Source organism: Seriola aureovittata, chromosome 21 (genome assembly GCF_021018895.1).
Source record: "Seriola aureovittata isolate HTS-2021-v1 ecotype China chromosome 21, ASM2101889v1, whole genome shotgun sequence".
In the NCBI taxonomy this organism is placed as follows: Eukaryota; Metazoa; Chordata; class Actinopteri; order Carangiformes; family Carangidae; genus Seriola; species Seriola aureovittata.
Genome location: NC_079384.1, coordinates 3,228,608 through 3,252,485, shown reverse-complemented (window position 1 = coordinate 3,252,485; position 23,878 = coordinate 3,228,608). Strand labels below are relative to the sequence as shown.

The 23,878-nt window shown below is 43.2% G+C and overlaps 1 protein-coding gene across 14 annotated transcripts in view; it reads right to left on the bottom strand.

Annotated features, from left to right (window-relative positions):
• cacna1g (calcium channel, voltage-dependent, T type, alpha 1G subunit) overlaps positions 1-23,878 on the bottom strand; it is a 190,945-nt gene that overhangs the window by 46,394 nt on the left and 120,673 nt on the right. For 9 of the 14 annotated variants that reach the window (XM_056365665.1, XM_056365666.1, XM_056365663.1 and 6 more), the window contains exons 13-22: positions 22,243-22,357; positions 20,745-20,900; positions 17,996-18,061; positions 11,034-11,133; positions 9,822-10,003; positions 9,038-9,391; positions 7,861-8,040; positions 6,923-7,023; positions 3,280-3,403; positions 327-395 (exon numbers count right to left, since the gene is read on the bottom strand). In XM_056365665.1, the coding sequence (XP_056221640.1) occupies positions 327-395; positions 3,280-3,403; positions 6,923-7,023; positions 7,861-8,040; positions 9,038-9,391; positions 9,822-10,003; positions 11,034-11,133; positions 17,996-18,061; positions 20,745-20,900; positions 22,243-22,357 (1,447 nt within the window). The remainder of the gene's footprint in view (positions 1-326; positions 396-3,279; positions 3,404-6,922; positions 7,024-7,860; positions 8,041-9,037; positions 9,392-9,821; positions 10,004-11,033; positions 11,134-17,995; positions 18,062-20,744; positions 20,901-22,242; positions 22,358-23,878) is intronic. The other 5 variants (XM_056365669.1, XM_056365676.1, XM_056365674.1 and 2 more) reach the window with 3 other exon arrangements.

Sequence of the window (23,878 nt, the reverse complement as noted above, 5' to 3'; positions counted from 1 at the left end):
TCTGCTGAGCATTACCAAACAGCCCTGAGAGAGAGAGTGTGTGTGTGTGTGTGTGTGTGTGTGTGTGTGTGTGTGTGCCTACAGTACAGCACAGGTTTCTCCATCTTATACAATTTTATTTATTTACTTATTTTTACATTGTGAGGGAATACAGATGTGTCACATAGTGACAAAGTCCTGGGGGAAATGAGAGGTCTTCATATGAGGCAACCAGTGTTTTTTTACGGGACTCAGCTAACAAATCTTTTGTGGCACAACAGATTGATGTCAGCTGAGTAAGAACGCAGGTCAGTGATGACACTAACCAGTGGCTAAAAATGTCTTACCTTTACAGTCATCTCTGCGACAAAGATCGCTGTGAAGATGTAGTTGGACAGTGTCAGGAAGATCCGTTCCTGCCGAAGAGAGAGACCAGAGCTAATGCACATGCTAATAGTTCCAATGATCTTACATTCACATTTTTGTTATAAGCATTTTTTTTTTTCCTACTTTGTTCTTTCCTGCTGAATAATGTACAAGGGAGATGTTTTTTTTCCTCGTACTCAAAACATCTTTGTACAAACATCCCTATTGCGCTCACTAATGATGGCTGGCAGGCAATCCTAAAGTTTACTCTTTATTAGCACCGCAGGAAAGATTTAAACAAGGCATCTGATTTGGCGTTTAGCCTTGAGAACTTATTTTTCTTTATACCAGTTAAAAAAAAAATCTGTCAATGTTAACCCATTTTTTCTGTACTGCAAATGAACTGCAAACTCTACTGAATGACACTGGGAATAAGTGATATTATATCACTTGTGGAACGTTAATAATAAATGTGTTAAGAAACAAGAATTTAAGGCTGAAACTGACAAAATGGCTGAATCACTATAAAGTTTCCGTGTGGATGTTCCAAACAGAGCTATAGTTTGCTTAAATTTATTCTTATCATATGTACATTTACGGTTTGTCCTACATACATTAACAAGTCCTAATAAACTATTTTAATTAAACTGAGGATTTGCTCAAGTGATTTTTCCTCCGAGTCAAAGAGACGGCGGCTTTTCACTGTATTTTTAGCTCGAGTTTGAAAGAAACAGATTGTTAGACACAGCCACAGAAGCTGAGCTCCCTCAATAGGAGTACAATACAATACCTCCCTCTTCCTCATCTCTAATGGCGGTGGTATTATTCCCAGTTCGACGCCTGACTGTCTGTCTGACCACGGCTGAGGGGAACCGCAAGCCATCACCCTGAAGAGCTTATTCCAGCTCAGCCTGGTTTGAAGTAACGCTGATCGTAATGGCAGATGCTATGACTTGTACGGAGAGGCATTATGCTTAGTCACACGCCAGAGAAAACAATATCCAATACCAAACACTTCCAGTAGGTAATCGCAAGTGGCAAAAGCTCCACTAGTCACTGTGCGCTGGAAGCCCCAGACACCTGAGAGCTTCAGTGTGTGTGTCTCTGTTTTTACAGAACACAAAATCCTACAAAGAGTGTAACGACCGCAGTTTCCAATTATACGACTACAAACCCTTCCTGTTTCCCTGAGCAACAAAAAACAAGAGTCAACCCACACCTCCTGGAGCGCTTTGATCACGGTCCAGTCTGCAGCGCCATCTCTCCATCTTAATGTTGTCTGGGGCAGATGACGTGGCTGCTGAAAACTACGACTGATCGTACGCTATACTGTTGACGCTGATATAATTCAATTTAGAGCTCTAGATAGTTCAGTCCCTCAGCTCAATTAGAAATAATACATCATAATAGGCAGTATAATCATCCCCAATCATTTCCACTAAGCTACAGGAAGACAGTATCCAGGCAACCTCCCGCACCAAACCAAAACAGCAGCGGACTGCGAGCCAAATGCACAGTGTGTGACATAATTTCCAGGACAATAAACTAATTATTCAGCCTGCATTCCTGACTGAAACGCTGTGACTAAAACACTTTATCTCTCTAACTGTGACATTTCTATTTAAGGAATATAAGATGTGTCTTCTGTTGGGTTATCACCACGGGTGATATAAAGCATATGTAAGTACTTCAAATGAGTAGCAGTGGAGTGATTAATTATACGTCTGGTTGTTATACACAGGCCAAAACGGAATCAGCGTGTGGAAATCGATTCACAATCGGCTTCATTAATTCAAAACAACCCACACAAACAAACAGCAACACGCAACCAGCGCTCCGGCAAATGAGACCTGGAGCAATAAGCGTCACAGCTCGAAACTGTAATGACTGCTCCATCTCTTGTTTTTGGGGAGTGGGGGGTGGGGGGGTGGTTGCTATGTCATATATTTCCATCTCATTTCACTAATGGCCTCAGGGTGCAGACTGGACATGACGGCCGTAGCAGGAGTCTGACAAAATATATGTACATCCAAAAAACACTCTCACTCGCTGAAAGTTAGTGCGGCTGCTGTGATGGATTTTTGTGATTTTGCTCAAGTTTATATATTTATACACATTTATATACGTGTTGTGTGTGATCGCCCTCCCCCCGATGAGACAAGGAGGGGATGGTCTCCTTTCCTGGACATCACCCAGACATACGATTGCAACGTCTCTGTCCCAAAACCAGCAGATTTTCCATTTCCCGCGAAGACGGAAAAGAGAAAATCTAACAGTGATAATCATTGTGTTCGTGAACGGAGCGGCTGGGCTGCGCTCCGCTGCTATTGCTGGATGTAGGAAAAAGGACAAGGAGTTGTGTGTGTGTGTGTGTGTGTGTGTGTGTGTGTGTGTGTTGATGCGAGGCATTGGGTCAGCCCTCCTCTATCTGATGGGATGGTGCATTAGCTAAAGAGGTGATGGTGTTGTAGATACTGGGATATAGCACACATTACCCAAAGCTCGGTCGCACAGGTTCCTGTGCTCACACAATGTTCCACTTCATTTCTCCGCAGACAGCAAACTCCAGTAGTAATTCTCTTTTTACGTGTGCGTGTGTGTGTCTGTGTGTGTTTGTGTGTGTGTGTGTGTGTGTGTGTGTTTGAACAGCCATTAAGGTTTGACTGGCTGACAGGTACTTTTTACCTTTTTTCTCCATTTCTGTTTTGGACTATTTTGAGCCGTGAGGCAGCGAGTTTCTTTATTCTACACACACATCTCAGGAAGTTCTGTATCTATATATACATACGTGTCTATGTATATGCATATAAACTATAGGTACTGTATATTCTTTCCTGTCCAACTGTCTTTTTGTACGTCTTTCATTTTTCTCAGTTTCTTAGAGAGTCTGACTTTACATGGAGGACAGTTAGGGATCGTGTTTTTGACACTCACAGCACTGCTGGGGTCGATGCGAGGCCTCTCCATGGCAATAGTGATGCAGTTAAGGAAGATGATGACCAGCACAATGTGGTCAAACATCTTGTGGGTGATGATCTTCTTGCAGATGATCCGAAACCTAACAAAACATAAGCAGAAATGCGAAACGTAAGCGACACTGGAAATGGACTTGACATGTGGTATGCAACTGAAACAGGTATATGGCGTATAACCCACCTTTGAGCAGGTGCATGCACAGTATACATCCCTTAAAATAACCACAGATACACATCAATGCACATCTTGCAGAACAAATTTGCAGGAAATCATGTTACAGTCTTACAAGTTTAAGGCAACACCTCCCAGAAAACACAACACCCTTGTAGAAGTGGCTGAAGTGGTTGGAAATGTTCACTCAAAGGCAAGTCCAGTCAGCTTTTATTTGTATAGCACCAAAACACAACAGACGGTCATCATCTTCCTCAGCTGCATCACTTTTCAGTGTAGACGGTGCTATTTTTAGCCTGTGGTCGTCTCGTCAGGTAATCCACAATCCAGGACTCGAAGCAGGGATCCACCCCCATCCCTTCCAGCTTGTCTCTAAGAAGTACTATATCATTACATTATTACCAATAATGTAATGATATATTACATTATGGATTATTAGCACTAATACATTAATGTGATTAAGCTTTTACTGTTGTAGCAGGTTGAGGCGGAGCTAATTTGACCTATTTTACATACTGTGCGGTGGGTTAACGGATCATATGTAGTAACATTTTAATCGGTGAAGTAACCTAAAAGTACAATTATATTCCAATCTGTTGGAAGTGGCATGAAATGGAAATATCTACACAAGCGTCCACAGTGTCCAGACTGCGGCTCGGTCCAGGCGTGTTGTATAAAAAGAAATCACAGACTGTACAAACTGCAAGTAATGAAAGATCTCATTCAATTTATGAGAGCTTGTCTCACATATAGTGACTCTGTAATCAACTGCTGTAGAATTAAGGAGTCATTAATTATGCCTGACTTTCATTTACCCAACATGAAAAGGTCCCCAGGCTTTTAGCTCGTGACAACAGAGAGAAAGAAAGAGGGAACGCTTGTTATATGTGGCGCGAAGGGATTAAACCGCGCATCGGATCCGCTTTGATGGCTCATATCGGTCTGAGTGTACAGTAGATTTTTACCATAATTTTATACAGACGACATCATGTCAACACTGTTTGAGTCTGTGTGTGTCATCTGGATGTGGTATTATTATTCACACAGTACACAGACTGTATGAGCTAATTCCTCTTTGATATCAGCCCGCCAGAGTCATGATGCTAAAGGATGCGTGTGTTGTCTTCAAGCCGGCGGGAGGGAGGGAGGAGGGAGGGAGGGAGGGAGGGAGGGAGGGAGGCCACACCTCCAGCAGCTCCTCCTCTGCAGTTGGAAGGGCCAGTGTCTGACTGGGACTTTAATGTCAAGTTCAAATGGCCCCTGAGACTCGAGCTAAAACCTCAAGACAAACTGTCCCCGGACACTCCCAAAAGGCATCTGTTAAACATCGTGACATCTTGATGCATGGATGTTTATATAAAAAGATTTTGACAAGCGTTTGAAGCTTTCCCCCTCCGATAATATTTACTGACATTCGGAGTTTTTCTGCATCAAATGTTTCAGAATAAGAGTCTGATGTCACGACCTGTGTCGAAAAACTATTCTCTCACGGATCATTTGAGGCTTTACACTTTGACACTTTCCTCATTAATTTTGCAGATTTTTTAACAAAGTCAATCATTTTTCTTCATCTTTATTTTTGTTTCTCTGGCGTTTGTTTTTGCTCTTCATTTTCCCCCAAACATCACCTGTCACTTCAGCAGCGCAGGCGCTTCGTGTGACACGTTTGCTTGTATCTTCTGCTGAACAGTTTTATTTGGTGATGCAGCTCCGGCGTGACGTCTCTGACTAGAGCGGATGAGAGCTGCTCACCCAGTTCTTCTTCTGTGCACACCAAACAAACCGGAGACACACAAACGCCATCGCTTCCTGTGGGGGGCGGGGGGATTAGGGTGGACTGTTTTCCAGGAAAGAGGTCACGCACTGCACGCGTCGTTGCGGCGAACACACCTGCGTGCCCACGAAAGCACGGCCCACTCCCCTCGCTCATTAAAAACTTCCCCCGCAGTAATCTTCAGCAGCAGCCGTAACAACAGCGAGCACAAAGGCAGGCGGAGGTGAACTCGGGTCCACGTGAATGTCACTGTACTCCGGGGGCCTCCCACTACGCCGCTGTCTCTTGATGTGATTGTGAGCACAGGCGGGCGTCCGTCGTTTTTCTTCAAGGCCAGAAGGGACGCCACGCAGAGCCTGTGTCCTCGGTGTCACTCTCCACATGGCTAAACCTTTCAGCCCGCTGTGACTGGAAGCCAGCTAGAACCCCGGTATGAGCCAAGCCCCTTCAGTTTTCTTAATACTCTGACAATAACAGACTACAGGGAGCTTTTCCCATTAACCTTTTCCAAATTATATAATATGACCAGCAGAGAGGAGAACCGTCAAGAACTCTTGAAAGGGCTCAACTTCACGGACGGACTACATGCAACACACAAGGGAAAAAAACTCACTATGTTTATGGCTGGAGGTGAAATGTCTCTTTTACAACGATGGTCTATGGTGAAAATACTTTTTGGGCCACAGGGGGGAAAACAAAGGCTGCAAAGATGAACGGCGGTGGCATACGTCTTCCCGCGGTGACCACCCACACAGATCGCCACTGCATCAAATTATCAGCATCAACGTCAAGTCTACTTGGCCTTTAAATACTCTAATACTCTGAGGTGCTGCTGAGGCGTTTTGTAGGAGTAAGTCTGACGGCGGTGACTTTATACCGTATCTGAGAGCCGTTACAATTCAAACATCCAATCAGGCGGACTGGACATGCCATGACACAGGCGACGGCTAACATGAAGTTATCGGGTGGATGGGGGGGGGTGAGGTGTTTGATCTTTAATCAGCATGTTGTGGTGTGTTTTGGACGGCAGCCCGGGGGGCCAGCGTTTTGTTTGGTGTTGCCTTCACTGCCCGCATTCCTCCGAACAGACAGCAGAGACGCGCAGATCAAAGCCCTAGAAGGGGGGGGGGGGGGTGATGGATTCAGCACGTGGCTGAGATAACACGCAGCACTCAGTAGGAGAAACTCCCTTTCCTCCCTCTGCTCCTGCTTACTCACCCCTGACATGGCAGAAATGTGCAGATAAAAGAGACGTCTGAAGTGAGAATGTGGGAGGGAATCGCAGCTGATACAGGAAGGGAAGGGGGGGGGGAATAAAAATGCTGCGCTCACATTGCAGTGACTTTGCCATTACACTCAGCTTTCTGGGATGTCAGTCAAATGTAATGTTAAGAATCCTTTCTCTGTCTTTCCCTATACCAAAAACTATCATTTGAAAAGTGCTGAGCAGCTGCATGTTTTGAATATTTCATTTCATTTTTAGCTTAATTGACTCAAGCTTAACTGCCACAGGAGAAATAAAACAACAGACTCTCCGGGTGCCGTGTACCCAGGACTTCCATGAATATGTAAAAATATTCATATTGTCTATATGCAGAGCTCAGAAGGAGGAAAAGACACGGCGTTATCGGAGATGAGTGGAGGTGTGAATGCTACCTGGAGTGTGGAGGGAAGAGGTAGAGTGACCAGGTGTCTCTCTGTCGACACCACTCTGGCTGCTTCTTCTCCAGCCAGCGGAACAATCTGGCAAAACGACCCTGCAGCGAGGAACAAAAGCATCAGCAGTACATTCATTATTCAGAAATGAACAATTTCCTGTTGCATATCGTGAGTCACAGTCATACAGAAGTTACTGAATTCGTTTCTTACGACACCGTTTTTCATTTAATACATACGTTAAAAAAAAACTACAACACCTATAAACTCACACACGCTCATGCTTTAGCCTGATGTAACATGCAAATGAGCGTATCTGATATTCCAGCTGAGATTATACATCTTTTAAATTACTATACAAACGGCAAACTTAGAATAAATTTATTATCTGGAGAAAATTCATTCAAAGAGGAGTAAGAGGCCGAGCTTGCGTCTTTCCCTGCCTCTTTGCACAGAGACCGAATCAGAATCAATATTGATAAACATCGGTGCGTAGTAAATTTAATCTATATGCAGATAATCTTTTCTTTTATTAATTAACATAGAAAAAACCTTGACTGTTGACCTTTGACCACCAGATTTTAATTAGTTCATTTTTGAGTCCGAGTGAATGTTTGTGTCAAAGTTCCCTCAAGGTGTTACTGAGATATGGCATTCACGAGAATCCCCAATCTCTTCATTTGCCTCCGCACCGGCGACCGCCGTTATGTTCCCGTCCGTCCGTCAGATTCCTGTGAACACAGTCGCTCGGTAATACCATGACCATAGGCACAAACAGTCACTTGGACTCAAGGATGAACCTAATTGGATGACCTAGATTTTGGCAGTTAAAGGTCAAGATCAGATTTCCGGAGACGCTACGATAGAGATAATGATGGAGTAACCTCCTTTCAAACGAGCCATTTATACAATAAATATCGTAGTGCACAGAGGCTGACCAGGCTGGGCTCCTCCTCCGCATTCTCATCTTCAGTGTTGTCTTCTAACGAGACGTGTGTTGGACCCAGGACCGACAACGAGCCCTTTCCGTTGCAGTCGCTGTGCTCTGTGGGCCGTGCGTGGCCCAGTGACGGCGGCCTGGAGCTGTGCATATTGGCTGAGTGGTGCAGGTAGGGCACCTGCACAGGGAGCGGAAAAGGAGAAAGAAGTTCGGGTTGTGCCGTAAAGCAGTTTCCCTTTAGATAGATAGATCTTGTGAAATGCGCCTGCTGGAATCTTTGGTTGTAATAAAAACAAACAAAAACGAAAACGTGCACACATGGTTCTCTATGACACATGAGTAAAGAAAACTGTAAAGCATCCCAGCGCAAAGCTGCCTGATCTGGTCCAGGGGTAGATCCTGATCATTGCTAGTGTGAGATTTAGATGTTAATTCATGTTGTATATTTCTGTAAAGTATATGTACCGTGTTTATCCATTTATTATTTACATATTTACAGGTTTAAATATTTACATGTGCATCTACGTCCTCTGATTTACCTCAGTCTTAGCCCTCCTTATCTCTGATTGGTTGGTTTAGCGACATGTGACTGAGAAACAGGAAGTGTTGTTGTTGTTTTGAGGCGGACGAAGTGGGGAGAGAAGTAAAACTGCAGCTTGAAAAGCGAATCCGTCGCCATCCAGCTGTTTGTTTTAATCGAAGGGATCCAGACCAGCACGCCTCGGCCCCCGTCGCGTTACTCTCGTGTAGCGGAGGTTACCGTGGATACCAGACCATACAAACAAGCCTCGCTCATCTGGTTCTGGGTTTAAAGACGTGCGAGTGAAACAAGTTCTACGCCTGTATTTGGCAGTGTTGTGTTTGTTCCCACACCGTCATGAGTTGTAAGCTGGTTTTACTGGGACACTTCCTGACAGCTTTCGAACTACGACTTTAGGAACGACTCTCCAGTAAGAGCAGTAAAGAGGAACGCCATAAATACACTGACAATATAATTTTAAGATGCACATTAAAGGATACTACTGTCAAGAGAGCGGGGTCTACAGTTTGTGGAGCTTTTGGTATTAATCCAAATAATTTTGTTACCACTCCAAGTCAAAGAGTCAAACTCTCAACAGTCCTGTAGGGAGCAGTGAGAGGTATGAAGGGGGGGTGGGGGGGGGTGGGGTGTCTACCTGTAACAGAGCATCAGGTGGCAAATCCATGGAGCTCCGAGTCTCGACTGACTCCATCCTCCGATGTCCGGGACCTCTCTGCGACTGCGACATGGAGTCAGTCCTGGCCAGCGAGGTGTCATCATCCTCTATCAACCCATCTCCTCCTTCTCCTCCTCCTCCTCCTCCTCCGCCCTCCCCGTCCTCTGAGCTGGAGCCAGCCTCGCCAGAGAGGAGCGAGCGCCGCTCCCCCGACTGCCGCCTCTGGCGTTTGAGCGACGGGGCGCGACCCAGGCTGTTCCAGCTGGACCGCTGGCTGGTCCAGCTGCTGCCGGAGCTCCATGGGGCGTAGGGAGAAGCGCTCCGGGCACTGGTCTGGAGCAGGAGGAGGACAAATGGAGGACAGAGCGGTTTACAAGAGGAGACGGTGCGTAAAAAAAGTATTTATCTTTCATGCAAATACCCACGTGAATTGAACTGAATTGAGATTCACAGACAGACACGAGCAGATGGAGAGATCTGGGCTGATTTATCTCAATAATCAGTTTGTCAAATAAAGAGTGGCGGACTGGAACGCCACATTAATCATTATCAATCATTATGGCCTCCACACACCAGCAGGACACATACAGTGAAGTTGGAGAGACGCTCGGTGGAAGAGCAGGAGCTGGGAGTAATTCCTGGCACTTATCCCCTTCACACATGTATTAATGTTGGCTTTGTGACATCCAGGAACAGGGGTATTACACTCAAGAGCTGCCACATGCTCTTTGGTACATGTGAGAACAATAATGAATGCACTAACCGGTGATTTTTCATAGCAGGCTGGGTCTACGGAGACGCTGCTGCCTCGACGGGACTCATAACCCAAGACGGGGTCACCTCCGACAGGCAGCTTAGGTACAGGCATGGGGGTGGCAGCCGTGTGGGTAATCAGAGGTGGAGTCAGGCTGGTCTTCAGGTCCACATGACCATTTACAGGCACTACTAGTGAAGGAAAGAGGGGAAGAAGAAAAAATAAAACACCATGGGTTAGGAGAGGGTAAGAGCAAAGGGGACGAGAGGTGCGAAGAAGATTAAAGATGACCAGGGTTTAACGTGAAGAACGGAGCAGAAAACGAATGAAATGAAGGGATTAAAGAGAGCGGTGTTGCAAAGAAAACAACAGAGGTGAGACATAAAACGGACAGAACAAAAAAAAAAGTAGCATCACAGAGGAAAATGAAAGCAGTGAATTGAATGAAAAGCAGGAAGAGGTGGCGCTCGGGGAGGAGTGCCACGTGGGTACAGTAACGCAGCACGGCCTGTTTAAAAATGGATGCCTCATACTGTTATTGACTAACATGAATATTTCAGCAAGTCATTAATAGGATGCACGGAAGAGAATATTATTTGTTATGTTTGGCAGCGACACAAATAAACGACAAGCGGAGGGGGAATGCACCGAGGCCGAGGAGATGTATAGGAGGCTCCTCCAGCTACGTAATCAGTTTTATACGGAGCATCTGAAGGGGCTGAAGAGGAGATGATACCGTACATCTGGGAGTTGTACTCCAGCGTTTCCACCGGGCTTTTCAGTCTGCAGCACGGTAATTAGAAGGGATGGGAAGTGGCGTATGAGGAATTATGGATGAAGCCGACGGTTTGATGGCGTGCAGAGAGACGGATCAGCCACGTGCCCGCTGAAGGTGGTCGGAAAACCAGCGGGGGAAGACTGAGACACGGTGCGGGGTGTGTGTGTGTGTGTGTGTGTGTGTGTGTGTGTGTGTGTGTGTACACAGGGTTTACATCACATGCTTTAGGTCTAACTTACGTAGCTTATCACAAGCTTTTACATACATTTAAAATAAAACACAACGTGGTGTGTAATCTGCAGGGATCTAACAAAGAGGGGGAATGTTAACAATCGCAGACGGTACAAGGAGGATTAAATTCAATCCTTTGCATTCCTCTTATAGCATCAATAGCCATGCAGTGTGTGTGTGTGTGTGTGTGTGTGTGTATGTGCACGCCTCACCTGCAGAGGCCGACGATTCCTTCTTGCTGCCATTCACATCAACATCCTCCATACTTTGTGTGAAGCAATCAATTTCTGAACCCGATTTAGAAGCGTCGCCCTTGACACACAAACACACACAAAGTGTTAGAGGGAAACATCTGTGTAAATACGTGTTTCTGATTAGAGTTAACAGAAATCAGGTGGGTAGAAGTTGCCTCTAAACACGGATCCCCGCTCAGATGTACGTCCCTTCAAATATCACCTCAGTCACGGTTCAAATCTGACCTAGGATCAGTCACTAGAGGCAACCTTTCCCTGTGAGCGGGTAGGTGGGGGTGTGATCTCCCTGATCCCAGGGTTCAAAGGTCAAACGATACAGAGAGAGGGAGGAAAAGATCAACTATGTAGAAAGTGTTGTCATGCAAAGAGACCGAAAAAGTCCATTGAGGAACCACACTGAAACACGATCGGCAAAAACAGCAACAAGGCACTTTTCAGACAGAACATGGCAGATATATTGAAACACACAGGTCTGACAATTTTCACACAAGCACATAATTCACTCCGAACGAACTTCAACAGTGGGCAATCTCTAAATCAGCAACCCAGTGTGACTTCTGTCAGAACAGCAGAAGTCTTTATCTGTTGTTTTGCTCTCCATCATTGTTCCAGACGGTGATGTCAAAATGAGTCTTCCACATTGTGTCACATTAACATATCCTTCCTTCATCCATCCACCGTCTTTCACAGATTCTTTTTCTCAAGCTCTTAATTACCCTCCGCTAGTCTCAGCTTCACGCTGCTTTCCACTTACAAACCTGCTGCAGTGAGCATCACAGCTCCTGCTTGTATTTGTTGCACCACGCCAGAGACCTGCAGACTCCATCAGTGTGTGCGAGGGCGCCAGGTGGACGCCGGATTAATAGAACGGCGACCCGGCGAGTCAAATCTCAAACGTGGCAGCAGAGTGAGGAAAACTGTGTGCAGGAAAGCCTCGGGACCTGATCACCGTCTTTTTAAACTAACAAATGACGTCCTTGACACTTTTCAGGAGAGTTGGAGAAAGACAAAGTGGGTAGCACTGTATTTGTTTACTGGAGGCATGTTGGGTCTGTACGAAAAAAAAGATTAGGGCCACTTTTTCTTTCTTTAATCTCAGAATCTTTTAAAAGTTTAAACTCAGAATTCTGACTTTAATCTCAGAAAATAATTTTTTCCCATGTCCTAATCCTCTTCCGTTGTTATGGCGATCTTTGAGGCATCAATTTGCATTTTCCTCTCACGGTTAAAAGATGCTACTTGAATGCCCCAGACTGATTTCCCCCGACCTGTAGAGTAGGAAAATTAGGTAAGGAGAGCAGATGCTAATGAACTAGCAGGAAATCAACTCAAGGGCTACATGGAGACTACCGTCATCACGTTCCAGCATCTACTTATTTAGTGATTAATTCAATTAAAAAACTGTTGGCTCACAGCAGGAAACATGAAGCACCTGGATACTTCTAATATTAGGGTAGACTATATAGAATTTGTTGACTATCAGCAAGAGCCCCCCTCCCACAGGGTTCATCAACCCACATGCGATTAATCAGAAAGGACAGCTGTGATGGGAAAAACCACAGATGAGCATCAGCGCTAAGCATTGTGGGTGCTCAGCCTCATCCCTCGCTCTCTTAGTTTTTTCAGGTAGGAGGGAAAGGGAGGAGAGTGGTTGTGTTTTTGGTTCCTGCTGAGCGGTATTTTCTGTTCACTGTGACGGTCAGTGTCCACTCACAGAAAAATCAAACCTAGGCCTCGCAGTATAAGTATAACAGCCAGACGTGACGGGATCGGGCGTCGACAGATGGGACAACCTTACCTTCCCTTCTCCTTCCTGAGGCACACAGACAAAAACAGCTGGCTCAACACAACCGATGCGGTTTTGCAAAAAATTTGTCAGAGTTTGTCAGTTTGTGAGAACAACACTGAAAACAAGATGGAAAGGTGGAAACATTGTCATCATCCAATCACCCATGTGTCCTCCAGATTTGGTGCTCTGATTTCTCTGTTACACATAAGGAACATGTCAAACAATGCAAAGCCGTTAGTCGATGTCTCAGCTTAACTACAAGAGCTGTGTTTATCCCCGGCTTTAATCTGCCGCTATTTCATCAACCTACAGAGCCAAGAGGAAAAAAGGAGTGAGACTGGAGGGAAACAACAGAAAGAAAATGGAGTTTCTTGCTGAGCACTGATACCAGTCAGACGCCGAGCCAAGACCCCAAGAATGACCCAGGTGATTTTGGCGTAAACTGCATGAGGCGTTTATCACATGACCCACACGTCTCTGAAACGGTGAGTACAACTCACCAGTGGGAAGTCATGGACATACTCTCACCCAGCTCCATTATTCAATTAGAATTCAAAATTTTCCGGAGCGTTTATCTCATATATGTATATACATAAACACACAAATACACACAAACACACACACACACACACACATATATATGTATATGTATATATATATATATATATATATATATATATATATATATATATATATATATAGATGAAACTGACCATTACCATGATAAAAATCATGTATTTCTTCACACACAACTCAAAAAAATATATATAAATAAATAATAATATATATCATAGGTCTAGTCATTTTTAGACATTTCAGCATGAAACAGTTTGATATTATACCTGTAATACATCCGTGGGCTGCCACACAAACACGAGGTCAGTTGCTGCCTGGCCTACAGCAAACTACTGCTGAACACAAGACCAGCAACTAAAGGTCAGTTTTCCAGTTGAACAAACATAAAGTAGAAAAACCATATCTACACAGCTCAGCGTCACCTTTCCTTCATCCTTTCGTTTACAGTACGAAGTAAAAGCACACATTTCATTTAAGTGACCACTTCTAAAAAAAAAAAAAAAAACCCTTGCTCCAGCTTCACAATGATTTTGTTTCCTTGTAAGAGGAAGGTTTTCATAGCTTCAAATTGCCAGTGGAAGCACAGGGTATTACACTAATAACAACAGATCAATATGTTAGTAGACAATCTAATCTGCTCAACTCTATTCTTCTCCCATCTGGTCTGTGTGCAGCAGCAGTACAAACCTTTGACGTGAAGTGTGTATATATATATATATATATATATATATATATATATATATATATATATATATATATGTGGCACTCACAGGTCAAGCACAGGCCTGATTATGAATTTGACAAATTTCTTTCAAAAAGAAAGTTTCTCTTCCCTCTCTGTCTTGTCTTTTCTACATGTTCTTCTCAGTCTTTTTCTCTTTTTCCACCCTTTCGTACAACATCCTCCACGGGACAGGCAGACATTAATTCGTAATTCAGCTGTCAGAAAAACCAATCCTCTGAAAAAGATCCAGCTAGAGTGGATTAAAAGAAGAAAAAAAAAAAACTTCCCTGCCCAACTACAGTTTGAACAACAACAAAAAAAAAGAAATGACATTTTTGTGTGTGTGTTTTTTTAATTTCCAGATTAAGGCAACTCAGCAACTCGACTGGTAGGAGAACCAATCACCAGAGTAGCCTTTACATTTTCTGGTTGTAATACTAATCTGGGGAAGGGAAGAGATGTTAATAGGATTATAATTTTGTGTGAGTGTGTGCTCTCAGAAATGCTGATGCTGAGTGCACTTTTGGGTTTGGGGAGAATTTAAGCCAAGATCGGTTAGCAGAGGGAAGCGTTCTCACCAAACATTAGACAATGGCTGGTTTCAGTGGAGAAAGGAAAGGTGGAGACGATAGCTTCGGACTCGAGGGAAATCCGTGGTCCTGAAATAGCCGGATTGTTTGTTTACACTCTGCCACCTCAATTTGGGCTTGGCGGTGGGACCAGGAGATGGGCCAGACCAGGCGTGCTGCTGATAGCCAGACAATAATAGACACCAGCGGCACACAGGGGGGATCTCAATTACATCGCTTCAGTAAGGGGTGTAAATGGGAGACAGTGGGTGGCTGTTGATAGGAGGAAGGGGAGTAATTGTCTGTGTGTATGCATGTGTGTGTGTGTGTGTGTGTGTGTGTGTGTGTGTGTGTGTGTGTGTGTGTGTGTGTGTGTCCACCAAAATTGTATCCTACCACAGCTGCATTTGAGATTTATAAGCCCAGAACACAGCTACCTGTGCTGTAGCAGCAAACCTAACGCCAACCCTAAGCAGGCATCAGGTCCTGGGCTGACGAAGTTTTAATTAAACAATTTAATCAAAATGCATTTTTATTTTTAAATTGTTTGGACAGGACATTTTACTGAAATTAAAAAAAAATAATTAAACATCTAAATGATGACTTTACAATAAGACTACCATTTTATTTTATAGATGGTTAATAATTCGGTTTTTAACACTTTATACAGTTATTACTTATTTATTACTTTACTTATTGGAAAGTGTAAAACATCATCATGTATTAATGAGTTACAATAAGGCTCCATTTTACCCATTATAAATGGTAGTAGCTCATTAGTAAGATCAATGAGTAGTGAGCACTAACTTGATCTTGCCAAATAGTGAGCCTGCATCAATGTATGAAAACTGTAACTTGTTTTATAATTGTTTATTTCTGATTTATAAAGCGTTAACTGTATGAACAACCTAATTATAAATCATTTATAAATCCTTTATAAGAATAGTCTGATTGTAAAGTGGCAGCTAAATGATTCCTTTTCAAATTGGCTGATGGTGTTCGCCCCAAACTTGAAATGTGATTTAATAGTTTCCTCTGAACCTGCAGTGGGCTGGTATATACAATATACAAAATACACAAAATATATAGTGTGCACTGTGTTATCAGATAACATCGGAGAATAAAAGTATAATAACAGTTTTAACCTCCACTCGAAATCCCCCAACTTCAAGCTCAGGCCCCCAGTGGCCCGACCCGACAAACAACAACAACACACTCTGAACAGTTTGGAGAATTTGCCCACTGGAAAAGTCAACAGCATTCAACAGTTTAAAATTAGAGGACATTAGTACAAAACTTACAACCATCTGTTGTTCAAAGGCCTCATTTCACTGAGTATACTGGCCTTACACTAAGAGCCTGAGTCATGCAAACAGAGTCGATCTCCCCCGCTTTCTTTATTAGCTCTCCACCTCTAGTCTGGCTGCCCCCCCCCCCCCCCCCCCCCCCCCCGGCCCACTTACGTCTTCTCTATACCCCTGCCACATAAAACAGACTGAGAGAGGAAGATTTTTTGGCAGCACCACTGTGGTGTTCTTACCCTGAGGCTGGAAAGAAAGAAAGAAAATAAATAAATAAGAGAGAGAGAGAGAGGGGGGTGGGGTGGAGGGCTGGTGGGAGGCGAGCATTCAGTCTGAGGTTTTGATGTGCGTTTGATGGAGTCTGCTTTCAAAGAGGACGAGAAAAGAAAGAAAACACACAAAGCGAAGTGATGCAAGTGTTTTTAAGCGCTCTGTTGTCTTTCCTAAACTGCGGTGAACAGTCACTCAGTAACCCGGTTAGTCCCAGCAGCAACGGGCAGCATGCAGGAAGCAGGGCGGACCACTTTGAGATGATTTGACACATTCTCTGGCGGCCATGTTGGAGGTCTCCTGTTTGTGGCAACACAGGCAGCCGCAAATAGCTTCTTTCCACGCTATTCATTTCTGTACTGCTTTGGAAGAGACTGGTTGTTTCCTATTGATAAAACCAGTCACAGTTCAATAGCGCTGTTGAAACTTGTTAACATTTCCACAAGTTCTCTTTTTAAAAAGAGCCAGTTCACTCAAATTGCCAAAAGTTATACTAAAGTTTTATGTTGGGTAATGAGCATTAGTTTAAATTATTGCACCTTTGTCACGTTTTTTAACATGAGTTTGGTAACAGATGGCACCAAATACCTAGACTGCTGATTCAAGCTGTGTTGTCATGCTAATGTTGTACAGTCTTTCCCATGTGACAACCAAGTATCTTCATTTTTCACACGTAGTTTTATGCAAAAATGTGAAAAAAATCTCAGGCTTTTATTTGCAAGAATGTTTGATGTGTTATGTTATTGTACTTTCTTTCCCTCCATAGTTGTAAATCATATTTTAAGTAAATAGTGCAGCTTTTAGACTGATGTACATTGTTTTACATTTAACACTTTTGTTCACTAAAACTGGACTGAAATTGATTTTCAGTTGTTAAATACAATGATACCTGTTCAGCCTATGGAGAATACTATCAAACTGATGAGTGTATTATCAGGTTTCTACAAAGTATTATCAGGTTTCTACTGATGGAGTTACTCTGCCATTAGTGGCTCACGCAACAAAATGTAATGTAATGCAGCCCGGTAATGAAACGCGTCTTGGACTTCTCCGCTTCCATTTTTATGTACAAAGACTTGTGCCTTTGCCTTCTGGCCTGCTCCGATATTTTCTATCACAGTTGCTCATCGTTTGTACTGATGAGTCATCAGTTTAATGTCCATTCAAGCTTTGGAAAAACTCCAGAAAGTCACTTGATACTGTTTATTCAGATAATGAACTGCGCTTTTACTTCCCACTTCAGAACTGTATTGAATTAGTTTGACAGCAGCGAAGATCTCAGAATCTAGATCGATAAAAGTGAAACTATACCTGAACGGCTTGATGCCACTCGGGACAAAAACACAGTAGATCTTTTTTTTTTTAATTTGGGTGGAGTGGCCCTTTAAGGCAATAGAAGCAATCAATAGCTTGGAGATTTATCTGCTATATTTTATCTGATATATTATCAAGCCAGGCCTTTAATTAAGCATATATGATGCCAAAAAGCGAGCACATGCATTAATGAAAAGTACTTCTGCAAAGAACCTCCAAGCTGTAGCCACTGAGAGATCTGTGACATCACCACAAAGCATCTGTAGGGATGGGTGAGGAGAAGGGGTGGTGAGGGAAGGGCAGAGGGGACGATGGGGGCGGGGCGGTTAGTCAATTAAATGGAGGGAGGGAAGGCAGAGCTGCAGTGCTGTACATACCCCTGAGTCTACAGGCAGCTGAATTAGGCTCAGCTGGGCATGCAAGTCCTCCCGCTTGGTCACTTCCTATAGTGGAAGTGATCGGTGCAGCCCGACAGGAGAGGGAGGCGCGAATAGGAAAAGAGGCACAGAGGTGAGAGGTGGAATCACAGCAGTAGACAAGAGCAGAAGGAGAAAGTTAAAAGGAGGTTCAGCATGTTGTAACATTTGGACTCAACCATACAACAGAACACATCAAACTGCCCCGGATCACAGCGTGCAGTGCTGCACGTGTGCTGCAGCGCGGCCATGTTTTACCCACCAGTCGATCCGTTGTAAGAATATCATCCAGAAGCGAGAATGATCTTGACATACAGTATGAATGTAATGACAGCGCAGAACAGCTATGCATTGTTCGGGACATATTGTGCTCAGCACGGGAGCGTTCCTCTGCAGCTGACGTGTCGAGTGTGTGCGAGTGCTTCGCTGTGAATTTGTGGATGTTTGGATATGTGTGTTTATTGTCACGTTGAAGGGTCTAATAAAAAGAAAGAATAACTTTTTGTCTCTTTTCTTTCCATGAAGAGAGAGTCGTGTGGTTTCACTCTCTGCAGCGGATATTGGATTCTGTCACATGGACACACTGTCACAGCAGTGAGAGACTCAGTCAGTGAGAGGGATGGATCATAGGGGAGAACAGGAAGAAATAGAGGATGGAGCGGATGATGAGGAAGGAATTAAATCAAGAAAATAAAAGCAGGAAGAACTGACACCCCCACCCCGCCTTTATGTCCACAGCAACATGGACATTAAAAGTATTACTTTGAGTGCATGGCTTCGCGTATGTGTGTCTTGGCTCCACATCTCTCCTGGCTTGGCTCACATCATTCAAGCACCCGTTACCTAGCAACCCTGACGCAGGGAAAGTTTGGACAACTAAAAATAAACTTCATGTTTGCAGAAAAGGATGTAAAGTTTGAAAAAGGAGAGGGAGATTTAACCTCTGTGATGATACAGGAGGACAGAGCGGGAGAACAGAACACGAGCTCATAGACCTTCAGGTTTCCACATTTGGTCATAGAGTGCATGTATGTATGTGCTTTATTTCTCTTTCCTCCCACAGCTATCAACAAGAGTAAAACATGATCAAAAATAAGACACAAAGCAAACAAACAATAAAAACATTCAAGCTAAAATTTGAATTGTTCTCAATTTCTGTATGAGGAAATAACCTACACTGTTGTGATGCACTAAAAACAGCCTTTATGGGTTAAGTTTGGATGCCACTGGGAAAGTAGAAGCTAGTTAGTGTAGCTAATGTTAGCACTGTTTGCCACTAGCTGCTGAGTCACTAGCACTCCCTGCCCATTCAGTGCTTTGACTGACCCCCATTAACAGAAATAAGGGGTTTCTAGGTAGCATCAGCTGTCTCTTTTCATTCCAGTTGTGGTGATGGCAAATGACCAGATTGCCAAAACGCTCAGCAAATGGTTCGTCCTGTAACCTCAGCAGTCCGTAAGTTACCTCGCGACTTGAATCATGAGTCAGGGTAACGTAGCGAGTAAAAAGAGTAACAAGTGCTCAACGGCTCGACGTCAACCCTCCGCCTGGTTATCCATCCTCTCAGACAAAGAGCCAAAGAGCATCAGAGATCAAAGCAGAGGTGTTGTCACCCCTTAAAGAAAGAGTTGGGGAGACACGAAGACAGCCAGAGACAGACTGAATACTCCTGTGATTTACTCTCTCCCTATCATCTCACCGACTATTCATTTCTCTCAGTCGCTTTATCCGTCTCAGATAAAGCCCTGTACACTTCAAATGGACTGGCTGAAAAGTGAAGGGAGGTTGCTCAATGAGTTTCAACTCCTTTACTCCGTGTGGCTCTAAAAATGTTCACAGAAACTGTTTTCCCAGCTGCCTGTTTCCAAACAATAATATCCATTAATCCACCTTCCTCTCTCTCTCTCTCTCTTTCTCTTTGCCGTCTTGGAGAAGAATCCCAAACAATTGTGCAGTGGTGGATAACATACATACACGGGAAAGACTGGGGTTGGGCTGGGGGGGTGGAGGGGGTGCCTGAAATGAAGGAATCCAAGCATGAGACTTGATGAAACAGGGGATGTGTGGGCTGATGCACAGTCTAGTCGAGCAGACATATTTTTCGTATGATGTACTTTATGGCATGACTGCATTGGCAAATGAGCAGAACAATAATGAGGATGACTGCTGAGATAGTGGGAAAGAGTGGGAGGAGAAGAGGCTGACAGTGAGATGAAGATGAAGAGGAGAGGAAAATGAAAAGCTGCAACTGCTGTGATCTCACGTCCTCACATAACCTGCTGCAGAGAGTGCATGGAAAAATATAGATTTAATACCTACAGCGTTCATGAATTTGTTATGTATGTGTGGGTGTGAACATCCACCCATTAGTGTTGTGTGTGCCTGCACTGAAAAATAGGCACCTCATTGAGTAATTTAGCCTCATATTTCAGTGTTAAAACCCAATTTATTCTAAAAGCTAGCAGAGAATATATTGAAATTATATGTGTTAAGGCCTGGAAGTAAGTCAAATCAGCGTGTAAGATTGGAATAAGTCGACCTACATTTAAAGAAAGATAAACCCCAACTACCCGACCACCCAGAATGGCACATACGTGTCACATTCTTTCAGGAAAACAACAGATGTTGGATGAATTTCAGACGAAACAGCTCAATAATTTAAACTCTATGGTATTTGTATGCTACATATGTGTGACCAGCAACATTATACCTCCGTCTGAAAACCCTCGACCAAGATTGCCACCAGCAAGTTGAAGAGGACGTAGTTTCCAAAGGTCATAAGTGCGATGAAGTACAGGGCAGCTACGGGAGAGGTGGAGGCCATGCCGTTATATAACACCTTGTTCCAGTCCTCCTGGGTTAGGATCTAGTGGAGAGAAGAGAAAGTGTTCATGGTAAAAAGCGTATCACTGTCGAGAAAATGTTGTATTAGTATTTGTTTGTCAATTGGACAGTGTTGTGCCTGTACAAGTACAAGATAATGGTGGTAAAACTACCAGTCAAAATACTTTTAAAAAATTGAAATGAGTCCTTGATTTCAGACCCAGGTAAATGAAAACAGGATTCTCATTTCTAGAAGATGACAACTGTTGCTGGCAGATTTTATCAGACGTACTTAGTAGCTAATCAAGCTAACGCGAGTTAATTGAAAACACTGCTACTGGCTGACCTTTTAATGTTTCCATTTTAAGATGAGTTTGAACAGCTCAGTGAACAGCTCAGATAACGCTGGCTGGGGTAACTCAAGTTCAAATATCTCCAAATCCAACAAGCAAATAGCTAAAAGTTAGTGAGGCATGCTAACATCACATCTGAACAGATAAACACACTGTTTCATCTATTTTTCACACTTATGCTTTTTTCATTTTTGGCTTTTTAAAAAGGCAAAACCCCCCCCCCTAAAAAACACCACTCTCCAAACTCAAAGTTACTAACTTTTGTGATATTTCAGTGGTTTTTCATAGAAGCTAAAAAAAAAACTTCAAACGCAATAAATTCTGTGCTCCACCAGTTTTTCATTTGAAACACGCAACACTAAAATGTAAAAGCTTTCATGACTATAGGTTGGATCAGTCAACTGTCTCTGTGTAACATCATGAGAGCAGACATGTCAGAACAATGTTCTGCACAGAGAGACGTGCTGGCACATTACATCGTCCCTGATCAGATGTTTCACTGAATTATACATGGTTACTATATTAAGGGTAATAAATACCATACAGTGATTTATGCAGAGATAATGGGTGGATGGTTTGACCCCACAGTGGGCCTTAAAGTCACTAATCCAAGGTGACATGATGCAAGAGGGAAGAATTCACCTATGTAAGATAGTTGGAAACGGAAATTAGATGAGTAGAAGAAAATATGGGAATAGATGAAGGCCTAGCAGGGAAGAGGAATATTTGATTTGATATATTTTATTTATTCAGGAGCGTATTGTCTTATCAGCCTCTGAATGGGGATAGGTTCAGTCAGCACCAATGATGCAAGAAGATATTCCCCGAGGGCACTTCAGCGGGTACAGTTTGATCACACGGGAAGTTCGAGATGCCAGGTGGTGGACGAACTCGCATATCTTTAGGTTATCCTGTTGCTAAATTTTTTAACAACTCAACAGATTGTCAAGCTACAGCTAAACTGAGCATAGCACAGTAAAACGTGAATGTTTAACAGAGTTAAGAGAAGGGGAGACAGGGTTTCATGCTCACCTGGAAGACAGTCACTATGGCCCAGAGAAGAGAGTCAAAGTTCTTCCTGTCTGGCACAGTGTCTTCATCCCTCTCCGACCCGAACTTACAACCAAATAGATGCATCCCGAGAATACTGACACAGGAAGGAGGGAAAACGAGGGATAAATGTTTGCCTCAGGCCAAACCCATTAGATACAGTACAAATAAATGGAAAATATTTGTTGTATAAGTATAGAAATATTCACTCAAAACTTTTATGACTAAAAAAGTAGCAAAGGGAACAAAAACACCATGTGTTGGAGTCAGTGAGGTAATAAAACAGTCATTGGTTCATAAACACTTGGCTTGTGCCAGGTTAGGTTCAGCACCATGGAGAGCGTCACAAGCCAAGGCAGTGACATACACCTTTTGTATTTTTTTTATTTTAAAAAGCACTCGAAGGAAGATCACTGGCGGTGGAAACAACAATATAACTTAAATTTATTTCCACTACTTATTTAATTTAAAGGAATAACTCCACAAATACTTGAGTTAATCTTAGCATGAGGACTGGAAACAGGGCGGAACAGCTAACCTGGCCTAAAAATGTACCCATTAACACATTAACACATTCAAATCTCTCTAACTAACTAACATGTTGGATTTCATGTGTTGTAATTGGTAAATAAACAGTAGTGTAAAATACCGGGCTACCTGGTCCCCCCTGCTGCAGTCTCCATGCTAAGCTTTGCTAATCACCTCTGGCTCTAGTTCCATATTTACTGGACAGACATGGCAGTTGCATTGACCGATATCTATGTTACTAAGTCTTGGGTACTACTGTAGACTTGGTAGCATTGATAGCTTTTGCAGTTCAACATGTAAAAAAAATGAGTTTGAGGAGAGATGGGGATGGAAATAAAGGAAACAAGAATAAAGGAAACTGTAGTGAGATTAGGAAACAGCCTCATGCTAACTCTTGCCAACTATACCACTTGTATACCACTATGTTTAGCAGTGATTAAAGTCTTTTCAACCAAATTACCAGCTAGCCTGCTAATAAGAAAGAAAGAAAGAAAGAAAGAAAGACGTACGATGAACCAGTAGTCAGTCTGCACTACAGTCTGTCTTTTATTCAGAAACAGACACTGAAGCTCGACTGGAGCTCAGGGATCAATGAACAGGCCTCTGCTGTGTCAACTTAGCAACTCTTCACTCAAATCAAAGCCTGTTTATTATTGGTATTTACAAGGCCCTTGGAACTGTGTGTTTGTGTACATGTATGTGTGTGTGTGTATTGGACATACATGCTACCCTCACTGATATAAGTGGCATGGACAGATTAACAGAAACACCCGTCAATATAATGCAATACAATTCAACAGCATCGCAAATTACAGCGTCCAAAATGACTGATGATGATACAGACGACTGCTTTAAGTCATGCTGCTGCTGTTCTCCAACAATATGTCTGTCACTGGCATGATAGATTTTTTAACTATTGTTTTACTGTACTATTCTATTTGTCCCCATTTGTATTATGTACAAACTTTTTCAGTTTTTTCAAAGCATCATAAACATTGGTAATAACTTGTGAAAGTATTGTCTTCTCTTGGTACAGACGTGTATGTGTGCGTGTGTGTGTGTGTGTGTGTGTGTGTGTGTGTGTGTGTGT